Source organism: Sitophilus oryzae, unplaced genomic scaffold (assembly GCF_002938485.1).
Source record: "Sitophilus oryzae breed Bouriz unplaced genomic scaffold, Soryzae_2.0 scaffold_359_pilon_pilon, whole genome shotgun sequence".
Classification (NCBI taxonomy): domain Eukaryota; kingdom Metazoa; phylum Arthropoda; class Insecta; order Coleoptera; family Curculionidae; genus Sitophilus; species Sitophilus oryzae.
The window spans coordinates 198,699-223,078 of NW_022146928.1; the positions used below are offsets into that span (position 1 = coordinate 198,699).

The window sequence follows — 24,380 nt, forward strand, 5'->3', positions numbered from 1 at the left end:
CTTAAATAAAATGTAAATAAAATTCGACCAATTAAAACAAAAGAAATATATGAACTTCTTAGTATTTTTAGTAACACCTTTATTCTTAAACTAACTTAATTTTGTATTGCAAATATACCAATTTTATTGTTATTTTATTCATATTGTATTCAGCCATCACTTAAATATTTGATATTAATTTGGTATTATAAATAATCGACTACTATCAGTAAAAATTACTGAACAAATATATGTTATGCTTTACATACATTATATTATCAAACAAAAACACATTCTTCTTTTTAAACTTTATCATTCTTGTCTTTACAAAAATCTTTTTTAATTTTGAATTCAAAATAATAATCTTTTATGATCTTTAATACACATATTCTTTATTTTTCCTAGATCATAATACCTACTTACGTGTTTATGTTATGTGTTTGAATCTATCGAAGCTGAACCAACAACACTTGGGTGGAGATTCCACAATATGAATAAAATAAACATAATTGTCCAGATTTTCTTTAATACCATCCTGGGAGAATATTATTTTTTAAATTTATTAAAGATATTTTCAATAGAATTGTCTTGATTTATAACTCGTACCCACTTTTCTTGCTCTTCCGGATACTTTAAGCTGCCTAGTATAACTATCCTTTCCACCAACAAAGATGAGGCATAGCACCAAAAACACACTCCACTTAAGCTTTATTGATGAATTGTTGAGTCTTAAAAAGCACACACAAAATCACGATAAATAAAAAATTTATGGGCACTTTTAGGTTAAAGCACTTAACAAAACGTAATATTTCGTGTTTTTATGCCAGAAACAGATTGACCATCATAGTAGCCATATACCTGGTAGTACTTTATGTCACTTAAACACCAAAATAATTAGTTTTTTGCACTACAATAACAAATAATACCAAAAATCTACCGACAAAATATGAATACAGAATCTAACCCAATATCTAAGTATGTACAGCTGATGAAGTAAACAAAAGTCCGCCCGTGGGCTGATCTTTTATAGAGGGCATTGATTTATTCATTGTTTTCCTAGTGACGTCACAGGTGGTATGCGCAAACTGAACGAAATTGGAGCCGCTATCGATCATACCTTGTATTCTTTGTACCATGGTTTAACCCAGCGCCTTCGCCTTTTCTGCTGTAAATGTTTTTTATGTTTATATTTGAATTCAAAGGATTTATTTTTAAAGTTACACTGATATATTAGTATATCAGAGTAACTTCAATAAAACATAAGAATATATATATTTTACAATTTATTTTACATAGTTTCATGTAAATGATCGTAAGTCGACTGACTGTCCGTCGGAATGAATAGACCGAGATTTATAGATTTTAAAGCGAACGAAAAAAATCAAACAACGAATACATACTATCCTTATACTATATATTTTTCTTTTATCTAAGAAACATACCTTATCGTATTTTGGAAACACGTACATTTTTGCAGTTTTGTTAGTTTCTTTGCAAGATGCAACACAACAAGAAAACACCATTTTTACAGTTAATAAATAATAAAACTATTTCTGACTATGATATTTAAAATTTAGATAGATAGAAAATTAAAAAACAAACGAGTATTTGCAAACGCAGGCCCAAATTCAATAAAAATCAAAATTTTTCCTGCGAAAATCAGGCTTTTTTCACTGAAAAGGTATTTTTTGATTTATCAGCAGTCATTGTCAAGTTGACAATATACAGGGTGTTTTCGAATTGGTCTAAAAAAGTTATGGTGTGATTCCTCATGTGTTCTTAAAACAATTTTTATATAACCATTGGGTCTAAAGTACTTCCTTTCTGATCTACAGGGTGTTAAAAATTTAAAAAAATCGATTTTTTTGCTTAACATAAATGGTACACCACTTCTTTTTTAAAGAAAATGTATTTTTTTCTTTACTGGCCATCCTTTTTCAACAAAATTGATCTTTTGAGTTTTTCTTGTTCATCAAACGGTTGTCGAGAAAAAAATAAATATACTTATTATGCTTGTGCAGCCACATTTAGCATATGGCATAATAGTTTGGGGTGGTGTACTTGATGTTCATCTTAAAGTATTAGAGAATATTCAAAAATGGATACTAAAAGTTATATATAACAAAAACCGATTATATCCAACTGATTTATTGTTTGAAGAATCCAAAATTTTTGACATAAGACAACTATACGTGCAAAGTATAGCCCTAAGGCAATACAAGAAAAAAGACACCCCAAATATCACAGGCAACCAAATAAACTAGTAACCTCTAAAAATTATTTTTCCTACCACTAGCGACATACCGTGTTTTTAGTGTGTACTAAATTATTTTATCAAAATTTCACCATATAAGTTTCCAGGCAATGATTTTGACTGTCAATAAATTTTGCATGTGTATTCAGCATAGGCAGACCTTCAAAAAAACTATTTACGACTTGGCTGTAAAACTAATAGGGAAGCTGAATATCTGGATAGTTCAAAATTTGCATGGGATTTCCTATGTTTCGAACGACGATGCACTACCCGGTATATGAAGGGTCAGGGGAAAAAGCAGGTAAGTCAATTCGTCTCCAAATTGAGAAAAAACACGATTTATGTTCAAAAAGGATATTGGCAGCAGGTCTGGAAATCGTAATAGAGATTTGTCAGGTAAGGTATTTTTAAAGGTATTTGTTATTAGCCTAGTTATTAGATAAACTACTATGGTAATATGGGGAGTGCATATACCCCGTGGGGAGTGTGGGGAAGAATACACCCTCGGCATGTTCTGCCTGTCGTAAAAGGCGACTAATAGAACAATAGTAGCGTCTGACCCGGAGCGGGCGGCTACAAATGGGCAGACCGAGCTCATAAAGCCATGGTGAAGGCAACCGGTCTAGGGATGGGACCCAAAAAATTCCAAAATCGAAGGTATGAAATGTCGGAACCTAAAACTAAAATACCCCAGGAGGGTACGGCAAGTAGCCGAAAATCCCTCTCAACCATTTTGGTAGGCTGCCCCACGGATTTTGGGGGGGGGGGGGCAAAATTCCGATTAGTGGAGCTAAGGGAGGAAAAAAGCAGGATTCTTTACTTCCTGAAATGTTTCGAAAAGCTCAAAGAAGTTTATCGTTGGGCGAGACGCCTGCAGGTAAAAGACGAAGAGAGTCAATGGGGTACGATGAGATGCAAAAACCCAAAAAAACCCATACAACAGGAAAAAATCAACTGAAGTAGCAGTGATAAAAGAGGCTATTGATTGTATCACTAATATTAATAAGGATTTACAAGAAAAGATGGATAAAAACACCAGGAAGGAAATCAAGGAACTAGTAAAAAATCTATGTAAATATACGAAGCAGCTAAATAGCAACATTGTGAAGAATTTGCTGGATAGCCTAAGGTACGAGCAAACAGAGAAGTTGATGTACGACGTTGATGTACGACGTTGATGTATAAACGTCGCCCAACAAGAACAAAATTGAAAATCAGATAAATAACCCGCCAAAGAAAACTTGTACCATCAGCACGCAAACAGAACTTGATATGCAAACAGAACTTGATATGCAAACATTGTTCAATAAGAAAATAATTGAGAAGAATATAAATGGTCCGCCAACGGAGACTTGCACTATCGGCACGCAAACCGTTGAAGAAGGATCACTAATTAAAATCGAAAAATCAGAGAACTATGCAGAATTTGTTCACCTAGCTGAAAGGAACTGGGATGAGGAATTGTTCACAAATTGTGAAGTAAAGCAGGGTAACTTGTTTGATACCAAGGACACCACTATAAAAGCAGTAGTCATGGGACCCAAGGACACGGCACTTAATAAAATAGAGATCCAAACAATCAATCAAAGATACCCAGAGTTACTAGAGACATCCGAAGCCTACGCAATTCTAGAGCAAACTAGTAAATTAAAAACAAGCAATGAAGCAAGAACACTTAAAGTAATTAAAGCTTCTTTTGATGACACGGAAGAAGAGTTACACAAAGCAATTTGTAATATACAGAACGACACTAAAGACGCAGAGTGGGTATCAATCAACAAGCCAGAAGCGATCTCAATAGAATGCATGAGGAAACTGATAGAAAGCATCTTTCATGGGTCAAATACAAACTTCACGATATACACCAGTGATTCCCAAAGTGGTCCAGGTGGACCCCCAGGGGTCCACGGGAGACTTGCTGGGGGTCTACGTAGGCGTGAACAAAAAATGGGGGTCCATAAGATGTTAATGGGGTCCACGAAAATTTATCTGCTTTTGATAGTAAAGAGCAAAAATGTAAGCATAGTTTTTATAAGGGCCTACCTACATTGTTTTAAGTACCTATCTAAGCAGATAATATTTTAATAAGGCAAGCGACTGTTACTTGTCCAAACTTGCGTATTCGATATTACGTACAATTTCGTGTACAGACTTGCAAAGCGCTATCCGCCCGACAATGCTTAATGCTTGTTCAGACATGAACTTGATCACCACTATAAATACTTGATGCCAAAGGCAAACGCATTCATTTGTTTCCGGAATTTCGAAAAAAGGCGGAATTTGGAAAAAAAGTTGTGAGAAAATTTATATCTGTGTTTGCTAGTGCCGGAGAAAAGTAAGTAACCTACCTTTTTTTGTTATAGTACTTAAGTATTTTGTTTACGTGTACTAGTCGGTTGATCACAACGGCCTGTATAGATAGGTAACTTAGTAACTTACAGATATTTTAATTGTCCTCTTTCGATTTGAAGACAAACACAGCACGTTTTATTCAATTGTTTTTTCACGAGAGAAACACTGCCTCTCTAAAAAGGCCGAATAAGCAATATTGCAGAGCAATTAATTTTGTAATTTTCTTGCAAATAACTACTAATTTTATAAAACAGTAATTTCATAATCATTTTAAATTGGTTTTGAAGTAACTATTTTTATCAAAACTATTCCTTTTCGGAAAGAGCGAGCGGTGCGCGGGCGACGGGAAAAGGGCGGGGCTTGGACTTCGATGCCAGTTTGTCACGTTTTAACAATGAAGCCGCAGACAAAAAATACGCAAATACACGGAGCGCGTGAACTCATTGATTTAATAAAATGTTAGTTATCGTTTTTATGGACAATTTTGGGATTTCGACTTTTATTTTTTCCTACACAAATATGATCAGTATTCGATACTGAGTACACCAATTTTATTTATACTATTAAAAATTAGTGGTAAATTATGTACTTTAAAATTGATACCGTTTTGTGAAAACGTCTGTATTTGTCTCAGCGGTTTATTAGTTGGTCCCTTTACAAGCCGTAATTCTATTTCCGCGTGCTGACAAAGGCTGCGGTGTGATACCTATATTCAGAAAAAACTTGGTTACTAAAACTTTTTTTTACAGGTAAGGTAACTGACACGAAACATGGCTACAGCAAAGAAAAAATGTCGACAATATAGTATCGATTATTTGAAATATGGTTTTGTTCCATCAGAGGCAGACAAACAATTGCCCATGTGCCTATTATGCAACAAAGTTTTGAGCAATGACTCTATGAAACCATCAAAGCTCGAAGATCATCTAAAAAGGTGTCATACTGATAAAATAGGTAAAGATTTAAAATATTTTCAAACATTGAAAGAAAAATATGGAAAGAGACCCACCATGCACAGTATGTTCGCTTCAACATCTCAAAGTAACGATGATGGCTTGCGGGCATCTTACAATATCTCATTACTTATAGCAAAATCTGGAAAACCGCACACTATCGGAGAACAATTAATTTTACCCGCTGTTGAAGAGGTTTTAAAAACTGTTTTGCACAAATCTCCATTTGACGTACTAAAAAGAATTCCATTAAGTAACAATACTGTACAAAGACGCATTGATGAAATGAGCTCTGATATCGAAAGCTTTTTGTGCAATCATCTGCAAAAAACTCATTTTTCTATACAACTGGACGAGTCAACGTTACCCAGTAATGAAGCATTACTATTGGCATATGTCCGATTTATTGTTGAGGAAGAAATTCACGAAGAATTGCTATTTGCCAGAACTTTGGAGACTGACACTAAAGGCGAATCAATATTTAATGTCCTGAGTAATTTTTTTACGGAAAAATCGATCCCATTTACAAACATTATTTCAGTGGCAACAGACGGAGCTCCTGCAATGGTCGGGCGATATCGTGGGTTTATAAGTCATCTCAAAAGAATTATACCAGGACTTACAGCTATTCATTGCGTAATCCACCGACAACATCTTGTGGCAAAACATTTAAGTGACAGGTTGAACCAATCTCTTCATTTTGTAATAAAAGCTGTCAACAAAATCAGAAGCAATGCATTGAATACGCGTTTATTTGCTCAATTGTGCGACGAAAATGATGAAGACTTCCAACGACTGCTCTTACATACTGAAGTACGCTGGTTGTCGAAAGGTGCATGCTTAACGAGATTTTACTCTGTTTTCGATTCCATATTAGAGTTCTTAGAAAGTAGAGATCCAGATTTAAAAGAAAACTTGATCAAATTCAAAGCAGACATTGCGTATTTGACAGATTTGTTTAAAAAATTTAATGATATTAACTTGCAGTTACAAGGGGACAGCCTGAATTTAATAAAAACAAAGGGGATAATTTCGGCTTTTCTTGGGAAATTGAAATTTATGAAGCAAAACATTAGTCGGCGCGAATTCTCTCAATTTCCAAACTTGTCGCAGGTAGAATGTATTGATGAGGATATCCATACCTACAGTCAACATTTAAGTGCTCTGCATGATGACTTCAAAACCAGGTTTGAAGATATACTGACGATGGATATACCACCATGGATCATAAATCCATTTGATGAAACGGAAGTGGCCAATGTTGTATTACAAGAGGAGCTGCTCGAGCTAAGCACTAATGAGGAGCTGAAGGTGAAATTTAGAAAAGGCTACCCAACATTTTGGCTGCAAGCAGAAATACCCGAAAAATATCCTGGACTGTGGGAAATCGCAAGGAAATTTTTAATAGCTTTTCCCTCGTCATACCTTGTCGAAAGGAGTTTTAGTGCCGTTACAAACCTCAACAAAAAAAGGAGCAAATTAAACATCACAGAGCGGGGGGATTTGCGGTTATTGCTCACAAAATAAAGCCAAACATTGATCGTTTGCTGACACTCCATCAGATACATCCTTCCCATTAATTAAAATTATGACCTGAACCTATATTACCTTAATATTTTTCTTGTAATTCTATTCTTTTAATAAATAAAGTGATATAAAATGTACCATTTTTTCGTTTTTATTTTACATATCGGAATATAGGGACAGAACTCAGAAGTGACACAATTTTTATTTTTTGGCGACTTTAAGAATGTGGTAGAAATGTAGCAGCAGGGGGTCCACCGAAACCAGTAAAATTTTGAAAGTGGTCCACGAGAAAAATAAGTTTGGGAACTACTGATATACACAAACGGAAAGGTAACGACAGAGACTAGAGAGAAAAAAACATATGCAATAGTGGTAGAGAACTCTATTGGACACTACAAGGATACGCTTAGAGACGTAAGAAAAACTCTACAGGATAGGAAGCTGGGAAATGGGATACTTGGCATCAGAAGTACGCGCCAGGGAAAGCTCCTGATTACAATGGAAAAAAATAAAGAAAAAGTCGACGAAGTAGAAAGGGCTCTTAAAGAAAACAAAGATAATAAAGGTAATCATATAAGGAAGTATATGGGTGAGAAAATGGAAACATTGTTTATTAGAGGGACAGATGCCGTTACAAGCAAAGAAGAGGTTATTAGCGCTCTAAGGAAGGAAATTGCAGATCTAGATATGACCGAATATAAACTTGGTGACCTCAGACCCATGTCAAATGATACTCAAGCAATTACCCTCAACATTATTCAAAGAAACGCAAACCTGCTGCTGAATAAGCGATATATTAATATAGGATATGTAAGATGCTCTATAGAAAAAAAATCAACCTAATGAAATGCAGGAAGTGTTGGGAATATGGACATGATCACACACAATGTAGTGGACCAAACCGACTTGGCAAATGTTTCAAATGTGGAGAAGACGGACACACCAAAAAAGACTGCAAGAACAATGACCACTGTCCCCTTTGCCAAACGGAAGGTCACATGGCTGGTAGCGGTAAATGCAAACTTTTTAAAACCCAACTTTCAAGAGCAAGAAGAATTGAGAGAAATACTTTCCGCAGAACATTTAGCACACATGCAACTCCGCACAGGATCTGACAGAAGTCAGCTATGTACAAATTGTGGTTTAGAAGGACATTATGCAAAGGCCTGTAAAGAGCCTCCTAGATGTTTATTATGCCTTAAGGAACACAAAATCGGATATCCATGGTCGAAAAAGCCCGAAATAGAGATATGGAAACGGAGAGTAGAAAGTGATAAGTTTAATTTGATCTGTGATATAACTAGCTTTAATTTACTAATTTCATATTTGTCTTGTTCTTGTTTTGTGATAAATATAGTTTGCTTGTTTGTAACTTTGTGTAAATCCATGCTACAATGCGAGTACTCCAGATAAATGCTAATAGAAGCATACCCGTACATGATACAGCTGCAGCGGTAGCGGCATCCAAAAAATGCGACGTGATTTGTATTACTGAACCAAATAAGAAAATATGCAGAAATGGCATCAGAAATTATTACCATAATAGCAATGCTGACGCTATGATTATAAACTTTAATAAGAACTTGCATGTCCTGGAATACAAATCTGGTCACTGTTATGTTAGTGTACGATATTTAGGGATTTGTATAATATCAGCGTACCTGAGCCCAAACATAACTTTTGACAGCTTCTGCGCATTAATGCTTGAACTGCAAGAGGCCACCTTAGAGCTGAAACAGAAACATCCTCGTACAAAATTACTGATCACCGGAGACTTTAACGCCAAACATGAAGTTTGGGGAGGAAATCGCACTGAAAGAAGAGGCAGGGAAGTACTGGAATGGTACGAGATCAATAACCTAACCGTACTAAATGACGGAATTTACCCAACCTTGGTCAGAACATCTGGCACATCGTATATTGATCTGTCAATAGTATGCGATGGATTACTGCAGATGAAACCCATATGGCAAGTCCTTGAAGATCCGGATGTAACAGAGCACAAGTTTATTTTTACCGAAATACCATCAGATAACTGCAAGGAAAAAAAATTCAGGTATAAATACGGAGAAATTAATAAGGTTGCTTAGTGAAGCATTCAAATATAGCATACCGGGCAACTCACCAACTATGTCAGCTTACAAAATGGCAAAAATAATTCGCGCAGCATACCATAAAAGTACTCCGACTGTCCGTTGTGATGAAGACTTCCAGATGCCGTACTGGTGGAACGAAGATATCCAAACAAACATTTTAGAAGTAAAAAAAAAGAGAAGAAGGTTTCAACGAGAAACAAGAAACGATGATCTTCGCGAGCTCTATAAACGTACCTTTTTGCTTCTTTGTAGGTACAAAGAAGCAAAGCAGGATCTGTCTCAAAAGATCAGAATTGCAAAAATAAGTTCATGGGAAAAACTGTGCGATGACTTACAAGAAAATGTTTACGGTCAAGCATACAAGATAATAAGATCCCAGCTGAAAAAAAATGCCACCCAGAGTTCAAATGGACCCAGAAGAAAAAATCAAACAGTTTAAGGCTCTATTTGTATATGAGAGACAAACCTGGACTCAACCAAATAATATACAAACTGTGATAAGAGAATGTGATATTTTTTGTGATTCAGATATAATAAATGCTGCCAAAGATATAAAAATTAACAAATTTCCGGGCTGTGATAATTTGCCACCACATATAAAAACGGTAATATTGGACAATGTAGAATATTTTAGAACATTTTTCAATAACTTTCTTCAGAGAAATGAATTCCCTAAAGAATGGAAGAGATCCAAATTAACCCTAATAGAGAAACCACGGAAGCACCTAAATGATCCACCAAAATATCGTCCGATTTGCCTCATTGATGTAATCGGGAAAGTCTATGAGAAACTCATCAATACGCGACTCTTGGAAGAAATTAGGAAGAAACGAAATGGTATGCATCCAAACCAGTATGGATTTGTAAAGGGGAAATCCACCACACATGCAATAAAGAAAATATCGGATATCGTGAAAAGAAAAGCCACTTGGCATAATGCTTTGATTTTAGTCGACGTTAAAAATGCATTTAATTGCGCGTCATGGGAAATAATTATTAAAGAACTTAGAAGATGGGGCATAAGTGGCTATTTGATGAACATAAGAAGCTATCTTGATAATAGATTTATAGTTCTCAATAGAGAAGATGAAAGAGAGGTATTCGGTGGCGTCCCACAGGGCTCGGTGGTGGGGCCAACTCTGTGGAACATATTATACGACAGTGTCATGGAGCTTACTGTACCAGGTGGGACAGAGTTGATCTGTTACCCCGATGATCTTGCTGTGATAATAACAAAAAAAACTAAAAGAAACAAAAAAATAAACGACCTAGACCTAATGCAGACTGTGGATGATATACTAAAGATCATAGCCAGATGGATGCGTGAGCACAGACTCGAAATAGCTGTGGAAAAAAACAGAGGCGATTTTACTGAGCCGCAAGAGAAAAGTTGACCATATAAGGTTTAATTTTAAGGATATAATAATAAATCCAGTAAAGCAAGTCAACTATCTTGGATTCCACATAGACCGTGCACTCACGATGGGCCTGCACATCAAGGAGGTGTGTCTGAAATCACAACGAACTGCTAAAGCGTTGTCCGCAATACTGCCAAACGTTCGGGGCCCAACACCAGCAAAGAGAAGAGTGTTAGCATATGCGTGCCAGAATATTATTATGTATGGAGCACCTGTGTGGAACGAAGCAATCAATATGCACGTAAATAAAAAAAGACTTGAAGGTGCACAGAGAGTCATGGCTTTGAGGGTCTGCTCGGCGTATCGGACAACTTCAACTGAGGCAGCCTTGGTGATATCGGGTCTGGTGCCCTTGCATCTTCTCTCAAGAGAAAGAGAACGACTCTTTCTCAAGGGTGAAGTACAAACCAGGCACGCAGAGAGATGGAAATATACTAGAGGGAAAATACAGCGAAGAGCAGGGGTAATGACAAAAAAGGAACAGTCCGGCGTCTACTTGAGGAGATGCGTCCAGGTAGACGTGGCAGGAGCGAGGGTGTGACGTTTAGTGGGTAGTGTCCTCCAGGCAACTTAAGGAGAGATTGAGTCACACACCTGTACAAAAAAAAAAAAAAAAAAAAAAAAAAAAAAAAAAAAAAAAAAAAAAAAAAAAAAAAAAAAGGTAATATACAAAACGTACGAATTCAGAAGCGATTTGCCTGGCTGCTTTTTTTCCAGTTCAGCGGTTTCTAAAGATACTTACTCTGAACTAAACGCATATTTAAATATAGCAAAAAATTGACTTACCTGTTTTTTCCCCTGACCCTTCATATGAAAAAAATATGTTCTTTATTTCCTACCTTAGCTTTATTCATATTTCAGATACAGGGTCGCTGTTATGTATGGAAACGGTCGATTATTAGGTAAAATATAGGAGGTACTGCAAAAAGTTAAACACAAAAGTTATAGGGTTTTTAAATATCTATTAGCGAGTAATAAATTTAAGTATACAGGGTCGGTCATAAAGTCGTGGCAGATAAAAGTTTCATTTTAAATAGAACCCCTGTATATTACCTGCTTATTTTAATTCTTCCTTCAATTCTAAGCAAAAATCGAAATTACACAATGTACCTCAAACCAACCGTGTCCGTGTTATTGACTTTTGAACATATCACTTAAACAATTTGAATTAATTAATTTCGATATGTTCAGTTTCATTTAATGATGCCATTCTGCCGAAACTGTGATACTGTTGTAAAGAGTTTTTAAATGCTTATTAACTACTAGTAAATTTAAGTATACAGGGTCTGTCATAAAGTTCTGGCACATCAAACTTTATTTTTTTTAAATAGAACTCCCTACATATTATTGCATATTTCAATTCTTCCTTCAATTTTAAGCAATAATGGTAATACACAATGTACATCAATTGAAATGTTAAACGAAGATTTTGTAATTTCCAGACTTGATATAATATCATTTTATACATCTATAAATGCTTCACTTTAAGTCAATAACTCGGAAACGGTTGGTTTGAGGCACATTGTGTATTTCGATATTTGCTTAGAATTGAAGGAAGAATTGAAATAAGCAGTAATATACAGGGGTTCTATTTAAAAAAAATAAAACTATTATGTGCCACGACTTTATGACCGACCCTGTATATTTAAACGTATTACTCGCTAATAGATATTTAAAAATCCTATAACTTTTGTATTTAACTTTTTACGGTATCTCCTATATTTTACCTAATAATCGACCGCTTCCATACATAATAGCGACCCTGTATAACTAACAAAATAAAACACATAATAGGTATACAGGGTGCTACAAATTCGAGGTACGAGCATTGGTATCTCGGTAACCGTAATAGATACGAACATGGTTAAATTGGGGCAAAGTTACGCTTTGGGATGTTTACCAAGATGCCATCAAAAAAGTTTTAATAATTTCAAGTATTGCTAAGTTTTTTGGAAAAACCGATTTTTTTGAGATTGAATTTTATTTTTTCCTGTCGTTACTTTTAAGAAAATCAAAAAACTAATTGCACATTCTCATAGCCACTTTATACGGGCTATCTGATAGTATTTTTAGATTTTCAAATTAACTGATAATTTGTGAGATACAGAGGCCAACTTAATTTTTTTTAAATAGGGAGCTGGATTTTTTATTTCAGATGTTGATAGAACTTGGTCTCCTGAGTACAATGATATGTCACACTTAATATTTTTTTTTGTTTCGGAGATTTGAACATAATTTATTTACAAGTCCGGCTCTGTTTTTTTTAATCAAAAATTAAATATTTAATCTATTCATCGTTACAATATTGATAAGCTTTCAAATTTAACAATGACGTGGGGTAAAACATTGAATATGGAAAATCAAATGCAATAAAATAATAAAAAATAATATACAAATGAATACATTACTTACTTCACGTCATTTGTAAAAGTGATATCAATACATCACAACATTTACAATAAAGAGTACAAAATGCATTCGGAAGTATAAGAAGAAAGTTCAAAGAGCTATAAATAAAATTAAACGAAAAATAAATGTGTGCAACAGGGAGGGTGGTAACCCTTTCGAACATGTAGAGCATTAGAAACTAGTTTGTAGAAGTTGATTTATTCATAATAACTTCGATTAATATTACGCCTATTATTAGATGGCACACTTGAATGAGATTTCAAATTCACAATAAAAAAAAGTAAAAAATAATATCTTTAAACTTCTGACCTGGATATAATTTACTTGAATCTTCCAATTGGCTCGATTTTCCTTATTCAATGTTAATTAGCGCTGATCAATATTGTTCCGATGAATATAATCAGATTAAATAATTTAAAAAATCAGAGTCGGTCTTGAAATTATTTTAAATTATAATGAAATACTTTTGTTGTTATTAAGGTACCCAAAACAAAAAAAAAAAGTATAAAGTGTAGCATATCATTGTACTCAGGAGACCGAGTTCTTTCAAAACCGGAAATAAAAAATACAGATCGGTATTTGAAAAAATTAAGTTAGCCTCTGTATCTCACAAATTATCTGCTAATTTGAAAATCTAAAAATACTATCAGATAGCCCTAATAAAGTGGCTATGAAAATATGCAATTAGTTTTTTGATTTTCTTAAAACTAACGACAGGAAAAAAATCAAATTAATTTTCAAAAAATTCGTTTTTTCCAAAAAACTCAGCAATCCTTGAAATTTTTAAAACTTTTTTGATGGCATCTTGGTGTGAACATCCCAAAGCGCAACTTTGCCCCAATTTAACCATGTTCGTATCTATTACGGTTACCGAGATACCAATGCTGGTACCTCGAATTTGTAGCACCCTGTATAGCTTCGTTCACGTATTATACTAATAATACATTAAACATTAATTTATTTAAACATTCAACGTTACATAAACACAATTTTTTTTTTCAAATAAAAAAATGTTTTTTCTAGTTCAACTATAACAACAATATAACAACTCATAAACGGCAAAAATAAGTTTTACTGTTTTTTTAAATAATTTAATTTAATTAATTATATTAAAATAAATACTGATTTAATAATAAACTAATATGATGTATTTATTACGAGTATAAACTGCTGTCTTTTTTCAAAATCAAAATATTAAATTTAAATTATTGAAAATAAAATTTACTATTGTGGTGTAATATGCGTGTTACTGTCCTCAGAAAATTCTATAATTTCTTCGTCTTCGAAGTGAACAGTTTCACTGGTTAAAGTATCATGAGATACAACAATATGTTTCAGTATTCTTGTTGACGAATTGCTATCACCAAAGTTTTGAACTATAGTGTCAGGATCCTCAGAGAGTTTACAAGTTTTTCTAACTATTTCATTGAATATTTTGGGCTCATCTGAATACAAATGGTGACCAGCACGTGGAATAATCTACAAAATATATACAAAACTAAAAAAATCTCATTTAATAGAACTACAGTGAAATTAAGTTTGAATCTCTATATTTATTTGAAAAGGTATCGGATTCATCAAAATGTAGAGATACACTTGAAAATTATATAGATGATTTTCTAGCTCCCCTCCCCCTTGTACGTCGATTTTTTTGAGAATTTCTTTTGAGAGATGTTGTCGCCCTCGTTTATTTTAAATAGTCTTATAATGTCCATCTTACATCCATTTATGGGGGGGGGGATAATAAAATAATCTATATAAATTTCAAATGTATCTATGCGTGAGGCCCCATTTTCACACATAACTCAACAAAAAAAACTGAAAATAAAATCTACATAATTAGTTTACTATCTCTTTTTATGTTAAATTAATGTAAATTTGAAATATAGTACAGTTGTATTTATTAAAGACAGGAAAAATTATTTTTTATTTGGACTTGACAGTGCATCCTTTGCTACAAGGTGGTCCGAACTGTATTCCGGAAACTTTGGCAGCACATTCTGCAGATAAAAATAAGTCAAAAAGTTCGTATGTAATGTGTTTAGTAATGTATGTCCTAAAATGCTTACTTTTTGGAGATACAGGGTGTAGAAGTTTCATTTTTATTTCGATTTTTTCTAAATAATTTCTGACGTAAAGTCAATATTTGAATGAAAGTTGGTGTCGGAGAGTTTTTTGACATGAGAAATTTGATTTTAACGTCAATATGACTACAAGCCTCTACAAATGTAGAGGCGCCACCTACATGTAGTTTAACTGTTTTGAAGAATAATAACTTTTTGTCCGTACCTGTATAAAACTACTAAGTGAAAAAATATACATTTCTGTGTTCTTTTACGTAATAAATGTCTTTTTACGACGTAAAAATGTGGTAAAAATCGCTACAAGCAACCGTTCTCAAGATATTTAAGGCACAAACATAGTGAGGCATCTCGATGCGATGCTCGCCAAGATGCTGCCCGCGCTGCTCGCCAGGATGGTAGCCGCGATGCATCCTACGCGCACTGTTTTAAAACGGCGAGTAAGTGCGCGTAGGATGCATCGCGACTATCGTACAAACATAGTGTTTGGTTAGCATTTCATCTGGATGCGATGCGCGCCATTCACCTCGCCATCCGGCGATGCTGAATCAAACATGTACAAATTTATGCGTCAAAACATACTGGAGCCTCGCACCTCGTCACGCACCTAGATGTTCAGCGCGATGCTTCCTAGGAAACAAAATTTTTCTTTTTTGCGAGAAGCGGACGCGGATGCCTGAAACTTTACATTTGATTGGTCGGTTAAGGATCACAATTCGTTGAGCATATGTCGACTCTAGTCGGGTGGAATAAAATGTTCACAATACTAATATTTAATTTATCACCAACAATGTAATAACCTTTATTCTACAGGGTCCGGCAATAGTGCGTCGGGCATCTGCAGTTCTAATAATAAAAAACTTATGAATTTTGTAGTTCAGACATAAAGTATGTATTAGGATGTATTTGAGGAAAATATTTGAACTTCTAAAGGGTGGCTCAAAAAAGTGTGAGTGGATCGCGATAATTTTTTTAATGGAACACCTATATACGGGGTGGCGCAACTCATTCGCCTCGGTTGATTATACGAAAACGGAAATATGTAGAAACAAAATATTTTATGGGCATATGTGGGAAGACCATGTGCATAATTTAAAATAATTTTGAAATGTACAGGGTATGTCAGAACTAAGATTTACACCAAAATTATATTTTTTCTTATGGAACACCCGGTATTTTATTTCATATTTGGATCCTTGGACACAAAATAGGGCATGTATTATAAGGGTTATTATATATTAATATGTTTACAAGCTTTGGTTTTTGAGATATTTAAAGATATTTAAATATGCATGCTACAATGGAATAGATTATCAACACCCTGTACATTACTTTTTAGAATTAATTCTTGTGCTGAGTTTAAAGAGAGAGAAATAAACTTTACTGAAAAATTGTATTGCTGCCTTAAATTTATACAGGGGTACCAAAAATTGATGATTTATTTTAAATATTAATTTTACATAAAAACTTTGTTATTTCAAATACGGCAACCTATTTTTTTAAATAAATCGAAACAGATTCAAATGCTCTTTCAAACTACATATATTAGGATGTTCTATACCAGTGATTCCCAAAGTGGTCCAGGTGGACCCCCAGGGGTCCACGGGAGACTTGCTGGGGGTCTACGTAGGCGTGAACAAAAAATGGGGGTCCATAAGATGTTAATGGGGGTCCACGAAAATTTATCTGCTTTTGATAGTAAAGAGCAAAAATGTAAGCATAGTTTTTATAAGGGCCTACCTACATTGTTTTAAGTACCTATCTAAGCAGATAATATTTTAATAAGGCAAGCGACTGTTACTTGTCCAAACTTGCGTAGGTATTCGATATTACGTACAATTTCGTGTACAGACTTGCAAAGCGCTATCCGCCCGACAATGCTTAATGCTTGTTCAGACATGAACTTGATCACCACTATAAATACTTGATGCCAAAGGCAAACGCATTCATTTGTTTCCGGAATTTCGAAAAAAAGGCGGAATTTGGAAAAAAAGTTGTGAGAAAATTTATATCTGTGTTTGCTAGTGCCGGAGAAAAGTAAGTAACCTACCTTTTTTTGTTATAGTACTTAAGTATTTTGTTTACGTGTACTAGTCGGTTGATCACAACGGCCTGTATAGATAGGTAACTTAGTAACTTACAGATATTTTAATTGTCCTCTTTCGATTTGAAGACAAACACAGCACGTTTTATTCAATTGTTTTTTCACGAGAGAAACACTGCCTCTCTAAAAAGGCCGAATAAGCAATATTGCAGAGCAATTAATTTTGTAATTTTTCTTGCAAATAACTACTAATTTTATAAAACAGTAATTTCATAATCATTTTAAATTGGTTTTGAAGTAACTATTTTATCAAAACTATTCCTTTTCGGAAAGAGCGAGCAGTGCGCGGGCGACGGGAAAAGGGCGGGGCTTGGACTTCGATGCCAGTTTGTCACGTTTTAACAATGAAGCCGCAGACAAAAAATACGCAAATACACGGAGCGCGTGAACTCATTGATTTAATAAAATGTTAGTTATCGTTTTTATGGACAATTTTGGGATTTCGACTTTTATTTTTTCCTACACAAATATGATCAGTATTCGATACTGAGTACACCAATTTTTATTTATACTATTAAAAATTAGTGGTAAATTATGTACTTTAAAATTGATACCGTTTTGTGAAAACGTCTGTATGGTCCCTTACAAGCCGTAATTCTATTTCCGCGTGCTGACAAAGGCTGCGGTGTGATACCTATATTCAGAAAAAAACTTGGTTACTAAAACATTTTTTTTACAGGTAAGGTAACTGACACGAAACATGGCTACAGCAAAGAAAAAATGTCGACAATATAGTATCGATTATTTGAAATATGGTTTTGTTCCATCAGAGGCAGACAAACAATTGCCCATGTGCCTATTATGCAACAAAGTTTTGAGCAATGACTCTATGAAACCATCAAAGCTCGAAGATCATCTAAAAAGGTGTCATACTGATAAAATAGGTAAAGATTTAAAATATTTTCAAACATTGAAAGAAAAATATGGAAAGAGACCCACCATGCACAGTATGTTCGCTTCAACATCTCAAAGTAACGATGATGGCTTGCGGGCATCTTACAATATCTCATTACTTATAGCAAAATCTGGAAAACCGCACACTATCGGAGAACAATTAATTTTACCCGCTGTTGAAGAGGTTTTAAAAACTGTTTTGCACAAATCTCCATTTGACGTACTAAAAAGAATTCCATTAAGTAACAATACTGTACAAAGACGCATTGATGAAATGAGCTCTGATATCGAAAGCTTTTTGTGCAATCATCTGCAAAAAACTCATTTTTCTATACAACTGGACGAGTCAACGTTACCCAGTAATGAAGCATTACTATTGGCATATGTCCGATTTATTGTTGAGGAAGAAATTCACGAAGAATTGCTATTTGCCAGAACTTTGGAGACTGACACTAAAGGCGAATCAATATTTAATGTCCTGAGTAATTTTTTTACGGAAAAATCGATCCCATTTACAAACATTATTTCAGTGGCAACAGACGGAGCTCCTGCAATGGTCGGGCGATATCGTGGGTTTATAAGTCATCTCAAAAGAATTATACCAGGACTTACAGCTATTCATTGCGTAATCCACCGACAACATCTTGTGGCAAAACATTTAAGTGACAGGTTGAACCAATCTCTTCATTTTGTAATAAAAGCTGTCAACAAAATCAGAAGCAATGCATTGAATACGCGTTTATTTGCTCAATTGTGCGACGAAAATGATGAAGACTTCCAACGACTGCTCTTACATACTGAAGTACGCTGGTTGTCGAAAGGTGCATGCTTAACGAGATTTTACTCTGTTTTCGATTCCATATTAGAGTTCTTAGAAAGTAGAGATCCAGATTTAAAAGAAAACTTGATCAAATTCAAAGCAGACATTGCGTATTTGACAGATTTGTTTAAAAAATTTAATGATATTAACTTGCAGTTACAAGGGGACAGCCTGAATTTAATAAAAACAAAGGGGATAATTTCGGCTTTTCTTGGGAAATTGAAATTTATGAAGCAAAACATTAGTCGGCGCGAATTCTCTCAATTTCCAAACTTGTCGCAGGTAGAATGTATTGATGAGGATATCCATACCTACAGTCAACATTTAAGTGCTCTGCATGATGACTTCAAAACCAGGTTTGAAGATATACTGACGATGGATATACCACCATGGATCATAAATCCATTTGATGAAACGGAAGTGGCCAATGTTGTATTACAAGAGGAGCTGCTCGAGCTAAGCACTAATGAGGAGCTGAAGGTGAAATTTAGAAAAGGCTACCCAACATTTTGGCTGCAAGCAGAAATACCCGAAAAATATCCTGGACTGTGGGAAATCGCAAGGAAATTTTTAATAGCTTTTCCCTCGTCATACCTTGTCGAAAGGAGTTTTAGTGCCGTTACAAACCTCTTAACAAAAAAAAGGGAGCAAATTAAACATCACAGAGCGGGGGATTTGCGGTTATTGCTCACAAAAAATAAAGCCAAACATTGATCGTTTGCTGACACTCCATCAGATACATCCTTCCCATTAATTAAAATTATGACCTGAACCTATATTACCTTAATATTTTTCTTGTAATTCTATTCTTTTAATAAATAAAGTGATATAAAATGTACCATTTTTCGTTTTTATTTTACATATCGGAATATAGGGACAGAACTCAGAAGTGACACAATTTTTATTTTTTGGCGACTTTAAGAATGTGGTAGAAATGTAGCAGCAGGGGGTCCACCGAAACCAGTAAAATTTTGAAAGTGGCCCACGAGAAAAATAAGTTTGGGAACTACTGTTCTATACCTATCTAGCTCAGATTTTGAATAAAGAGCAATTTTTCAATAAAACGGCAACAAAGAGGGCTGATGTCGTCATGGCAAGTTTCTAGTGACAGTAGCTATTTTCAAAATCGAAATTAGTTTATAGACTTTATTTATTTATAGCAAGTACTTTAATCCCTAGTTGATTAAAAAAAGTATACCATTAATATTGCAAATTATATTTTATCCTCTCATAGTATATGTCTTTTTAATTTTTTGATTATGTAACGAGCACTTTGTTTACTCACTTGTTTCGTCGAACTGCTTAAGACCATTTTTAGAAACTAATGAAAGAAACTATGAAGCTATAAAATTTTGTTTCGGGAGAGTTGCATATCCGGGAAAGTTGAGTTATTGAATGTAATTGCACCCAACAACGCCCTAATTGCGTTCTCCTTTATGCGTTAACATTTTTTCGGCAATTTTATTAACTTTTTAAATTGTCACAACACAGCACGACGCCGACGCCTAGTTCGAATTCTTTTTCATTTATTTTTTACTACCCGAAACAGCGTTACATTACACAAACCTGGTACCTGAGTGTTTTATCTCGTCTCAATAACTGCACTAGCAAAAAAACAAAATACTTAAATATTATAACAAAACCACGATTTCAATATTATTCTATGCGATCAACATGACGGCGACGTGAAATAGATAGGGATAATTTCTGATTTTTGCCTGTAGGGATGTTTGTTGTCGCTGCGGTAGGAATTTGTTGAAATCATCTGAAATGCACCAAGCCGATACTAATTAATAACTACTATTACATAAACTGGTGCTTAATGGCGATGGTAAATGTTTCAGTATGCCTACGCGCACCTATTCGCCGTTTTAAAACAGTGCGCGTAGGATGCATCGCGGCTACCATCCTGGCGAGCAGCGCTGCCAGCATCTTGGCGAGCATCGCATCGAGATGCCTCACTATGTTTGTGCCCTATGTGAACAGTCAATACATGTCATTGTTGACAAAAAATAAACGTGTTGTGTAGTATGTGTATAATAGACAGTTATTTGACTAAAATTATAAATTTGGGAACTTTTTATTTTTTTAAATTAATCATAAATTTTTCTTCGAAAAAATGATGATAAAACAGTTTCTGTTAAACATTTGGCACCAAAACATTTGAAATTTATGATTTCAGTCTAATAACTATTTAGTCAACATGTTTAATTTATGTCAATGACGACAGGTATTGATAATTTCGATTCCAAATAACTGGAGAACCATAACTCGTATCGATTTTTACAAAGAGACTTTTTGTACGTAAAAACGTCGTAAATGTATATTTTTTACCCGGTAGTTTTATACAGGTACGGAAGAAAAGTTATTACTCTTCAAACAAGTTAAAAAATATGTAGGTGGCGCCCTCTACAAGTAAGAATCATTTTGACATAAAAAATCAAATTTCTCATGTCAAAAAAAACCCCAGACACCAACTTTCATCCAAATATTGACGCTACTTCAGAAATTATTTGGAAAACATCGAAAATAAAAATGAAACTTCAACACCCAGTATCTCCGAAACTAAGCATTTTGGTACATACATTTATACGAACTTTTTTACATATTTTTATCTGCAGAATATGCTGCCGAAGTTTCCGGAATACAGTTCGGACCACCCTGTATAAATTTATAGAAAATATTTATTATTTGCAAATTAAACTTTTTCAAGTTGGTAACTGCCTCTAAGAAAAGCACAGCGCTATCGATACACCTCCTTAAAATGTGTACAATCTTTTTTTATTTTATGAACTTACCTCAATATTAACATATTTTTTTTTGTCTTTTAATACATATCCAGGATCTTTTGTAATCCAAGATTTCTCACCATAGACTACAGTAATTGGAATATGATCGTGAAGCTTGTCATATCTGGTAATCATTGGATTCTTTGCATATCCAAATCCTTTTAAGAACGTATGGAAAGCACTTTCGCCACTACAATACATAAAATAATTCAAGGCTATTATTTAAACGTTATTTAACTTTTCTCCTATATTTAACTAACCTAACTAACTTTCTCCTATATTTAACTTCTAACCCCACGACTTTTAAGTGAATCTCTACATTTTAGGAGCATTTAGAAAAATCAATAGTAGTTTTTTAGTAAATTTTATTTTATTATAAACTAACTTGATTTTATCCCACAACAAAAATGTAATTTAAAATATTGATGGTACAGATTGTTTTGTAAATGTTAGAAAAAATTAGCTGATAAGAACTATAGCTGAGTGGTATGCATCCAATAATACAGGTTGACGCAATTCCCGGTTGAACTGAATTGATCAATTAGTTCAAGCGCAGCCTACGTGATATTTTAATACCACTAGATTGTTTTGACAAGTGCCTCAAAAACACGTGACTCCAGTGGTCCCCGATTTATCTCCTGTATGTATACCGGATCGGCATTTCTGGCCTTGGATGCTGATTTTCATGTATACGAAGAGTACGGTCAATCCGCTCAGTACAATAAGATGTACCACCTACTGCATAAAAAAGAAGAGCAAGAATTTTCCAAGCGCATGAAATCTGGCATCGAATTAAGTGGTTATGTAATGATATACGATTCAACATGTAAACAGCGACCCAAGACTTGGCTTGCCGATAGGGTAATAGTTATTTTTATATACAATGTGCTACAAATTCGGGATACGAGCATTGGTACCTAGGAAACCGTAATAGGTAAATTTGTCAAGGCTACCTGATAGTATTTTTGGATTTTCACATTAGCTCATAATTTGTGAGATAAATAAGTAAAGTTAATGTTTTTTAAAATACGGACCTGCATTTTTTATTTCATTTGTTTCGGCCACTTAAACACAATTTATTAACTAATTTATTATTACTTAATTATACTTCTATTGTACTGTGCAAAGCTCTGGTTTTTCTTTGAAGAAAGGGCTTTGACTTTTTTTATTGGCGTTGTGATTTCTTAGGTGCAGATGTCTTAATTATGTATGTAATTATTAATGAATATAATTATGTATGTAATTAATTACTAATTCCTCTTCTGAGTGGTAGATCATGAGCTCGGCGTTCGCTGGTGAAGCCGCCACGGCTGGTTATTAATTGTCAAAATCTCCAGTTACGATTATAGTAAGTCGATGCAATCCACACTTAGTATAGAAGAAAGTATTACAGCAATAGTTAATGGGCCCCACGTTTTTATTTTAGTCTAATATGCCTAAAAGCTATATATTCTGCCTAGTACTAAAATATTTCTGACTGATTCAAAATACCTAATTGTTATTATTATTTTCTAGTTTTCAGTGCACATAAGATAAAACCGTTTAACTTAAAAAGTTTTTTTACCGATTTTTTATTTTCTAGTTTTTAGTATTTAACGGAAATGCCTACCGAATATTCCTCATTCTATTTAATTCATTTAGTGCATCATTGTGTTTCTGACGCTAACAACTCTCTTTGTCTGTCACGTTGTGATGCTACCCCAGTAGCACACCAACATTGGTAAAATAATATATTTACATATTGGCCCAATAAAGAAAAGGCGAGATTTTTTTTAATGGTAAAATATAGCATTCATATATTTATCCTTTGTTAAAAATCGATATTGATCCAATATGGATATTTAATATTTATCCTATATTTGCTATATTTATAGACATAATGTGTTTTTTTTCAATAATGGTCCAACACATAATTTACATATATTTTTCCATTTTGTTTCGCAAATCTTGGACCAATATTTAGTCTGCATTGAATCTATGTACATACCACATAATCAAGATTCGGAATAGGAAACTCCCTGGAAACATTTTATTGTCACTTGATATCAAAATATCAAGATAGTTCGAAAAAGTCAATACATTTTATGCAGAAGTTATTGTATGTTTTATATACAGTGGAACACATTATTTTCAGATAGGAATGATATATATATATATATATATATATATATATATATATATATATATGCTCTTCAACATAATAATATATGTAATATGTATATGTATGCTACAAAGAATCCGAGAGGCGCATGTTTATGGGCCTCCACAAGGCCTGATTCTTTCCCCATTTGGCTCAGGCTCTCTATCTCCAGCCGGTGCCGAAGGGGATGCTTATGGGAGGACCGTATGTATGTATATGTATATGTATATATATATGTATATATGTAATAATAATATATATAACTAATAATAACAATAGCCAATAATAATAATAATATGTATATGTATGTATGTATGTAACAATAATAATAATATGTATATGTATAATAATAATAGCCAATAATAATAACTAATAATAACCAATAATAATATGTATATGTATGTATATATGTATGTATGTATATGTAATATGTGTAATATATATGTATATGTAATAATAGCCTAGCTAACTGTATGTAATAATAATAATAATTGTAATGTGTCAGCTGACAGCAATAATGTGGCCAATAATAATGTGTATGTATGTATGTATGTAACTGTAACA

The 24,380-nt window shown here is 34.0% G+C and overlaps 1 protein-coding gene across 1 annotated transcript in view; it reads right to left on the reverse strand.

The window, feature by feature from the left end:
• Nucleotides 1-14,113: 14,113 nt before the first annotated feature.
• Nucleotides 14,114-24,380, reverse strand: part of LOC115884987 ((Lyso)-N-acylphosphatidylethanolamine lipase-like) — a 77,314-nt gene continuing 67,047 nt past the window's right edge. The window contains exons 6-7 of the mRNA XM_030903725.1: nucleotides 21,686-21,866; nucleotides 14,114-14,467 (exon numbers count right to left, since the gene is read on the reverse strand). Coding sequence (XP_030759585.1) covers nucleotides 14,213-14,467; nucleotides 21,686-21,866 — 436 coding nt within the window. The 3' untranslated portion in view covers nucleotides 14,114-14,212. The remainder of the gene's footprint in view (nucleotides 14,468-21,685; nucleotides 21,867-24,380) is intronic.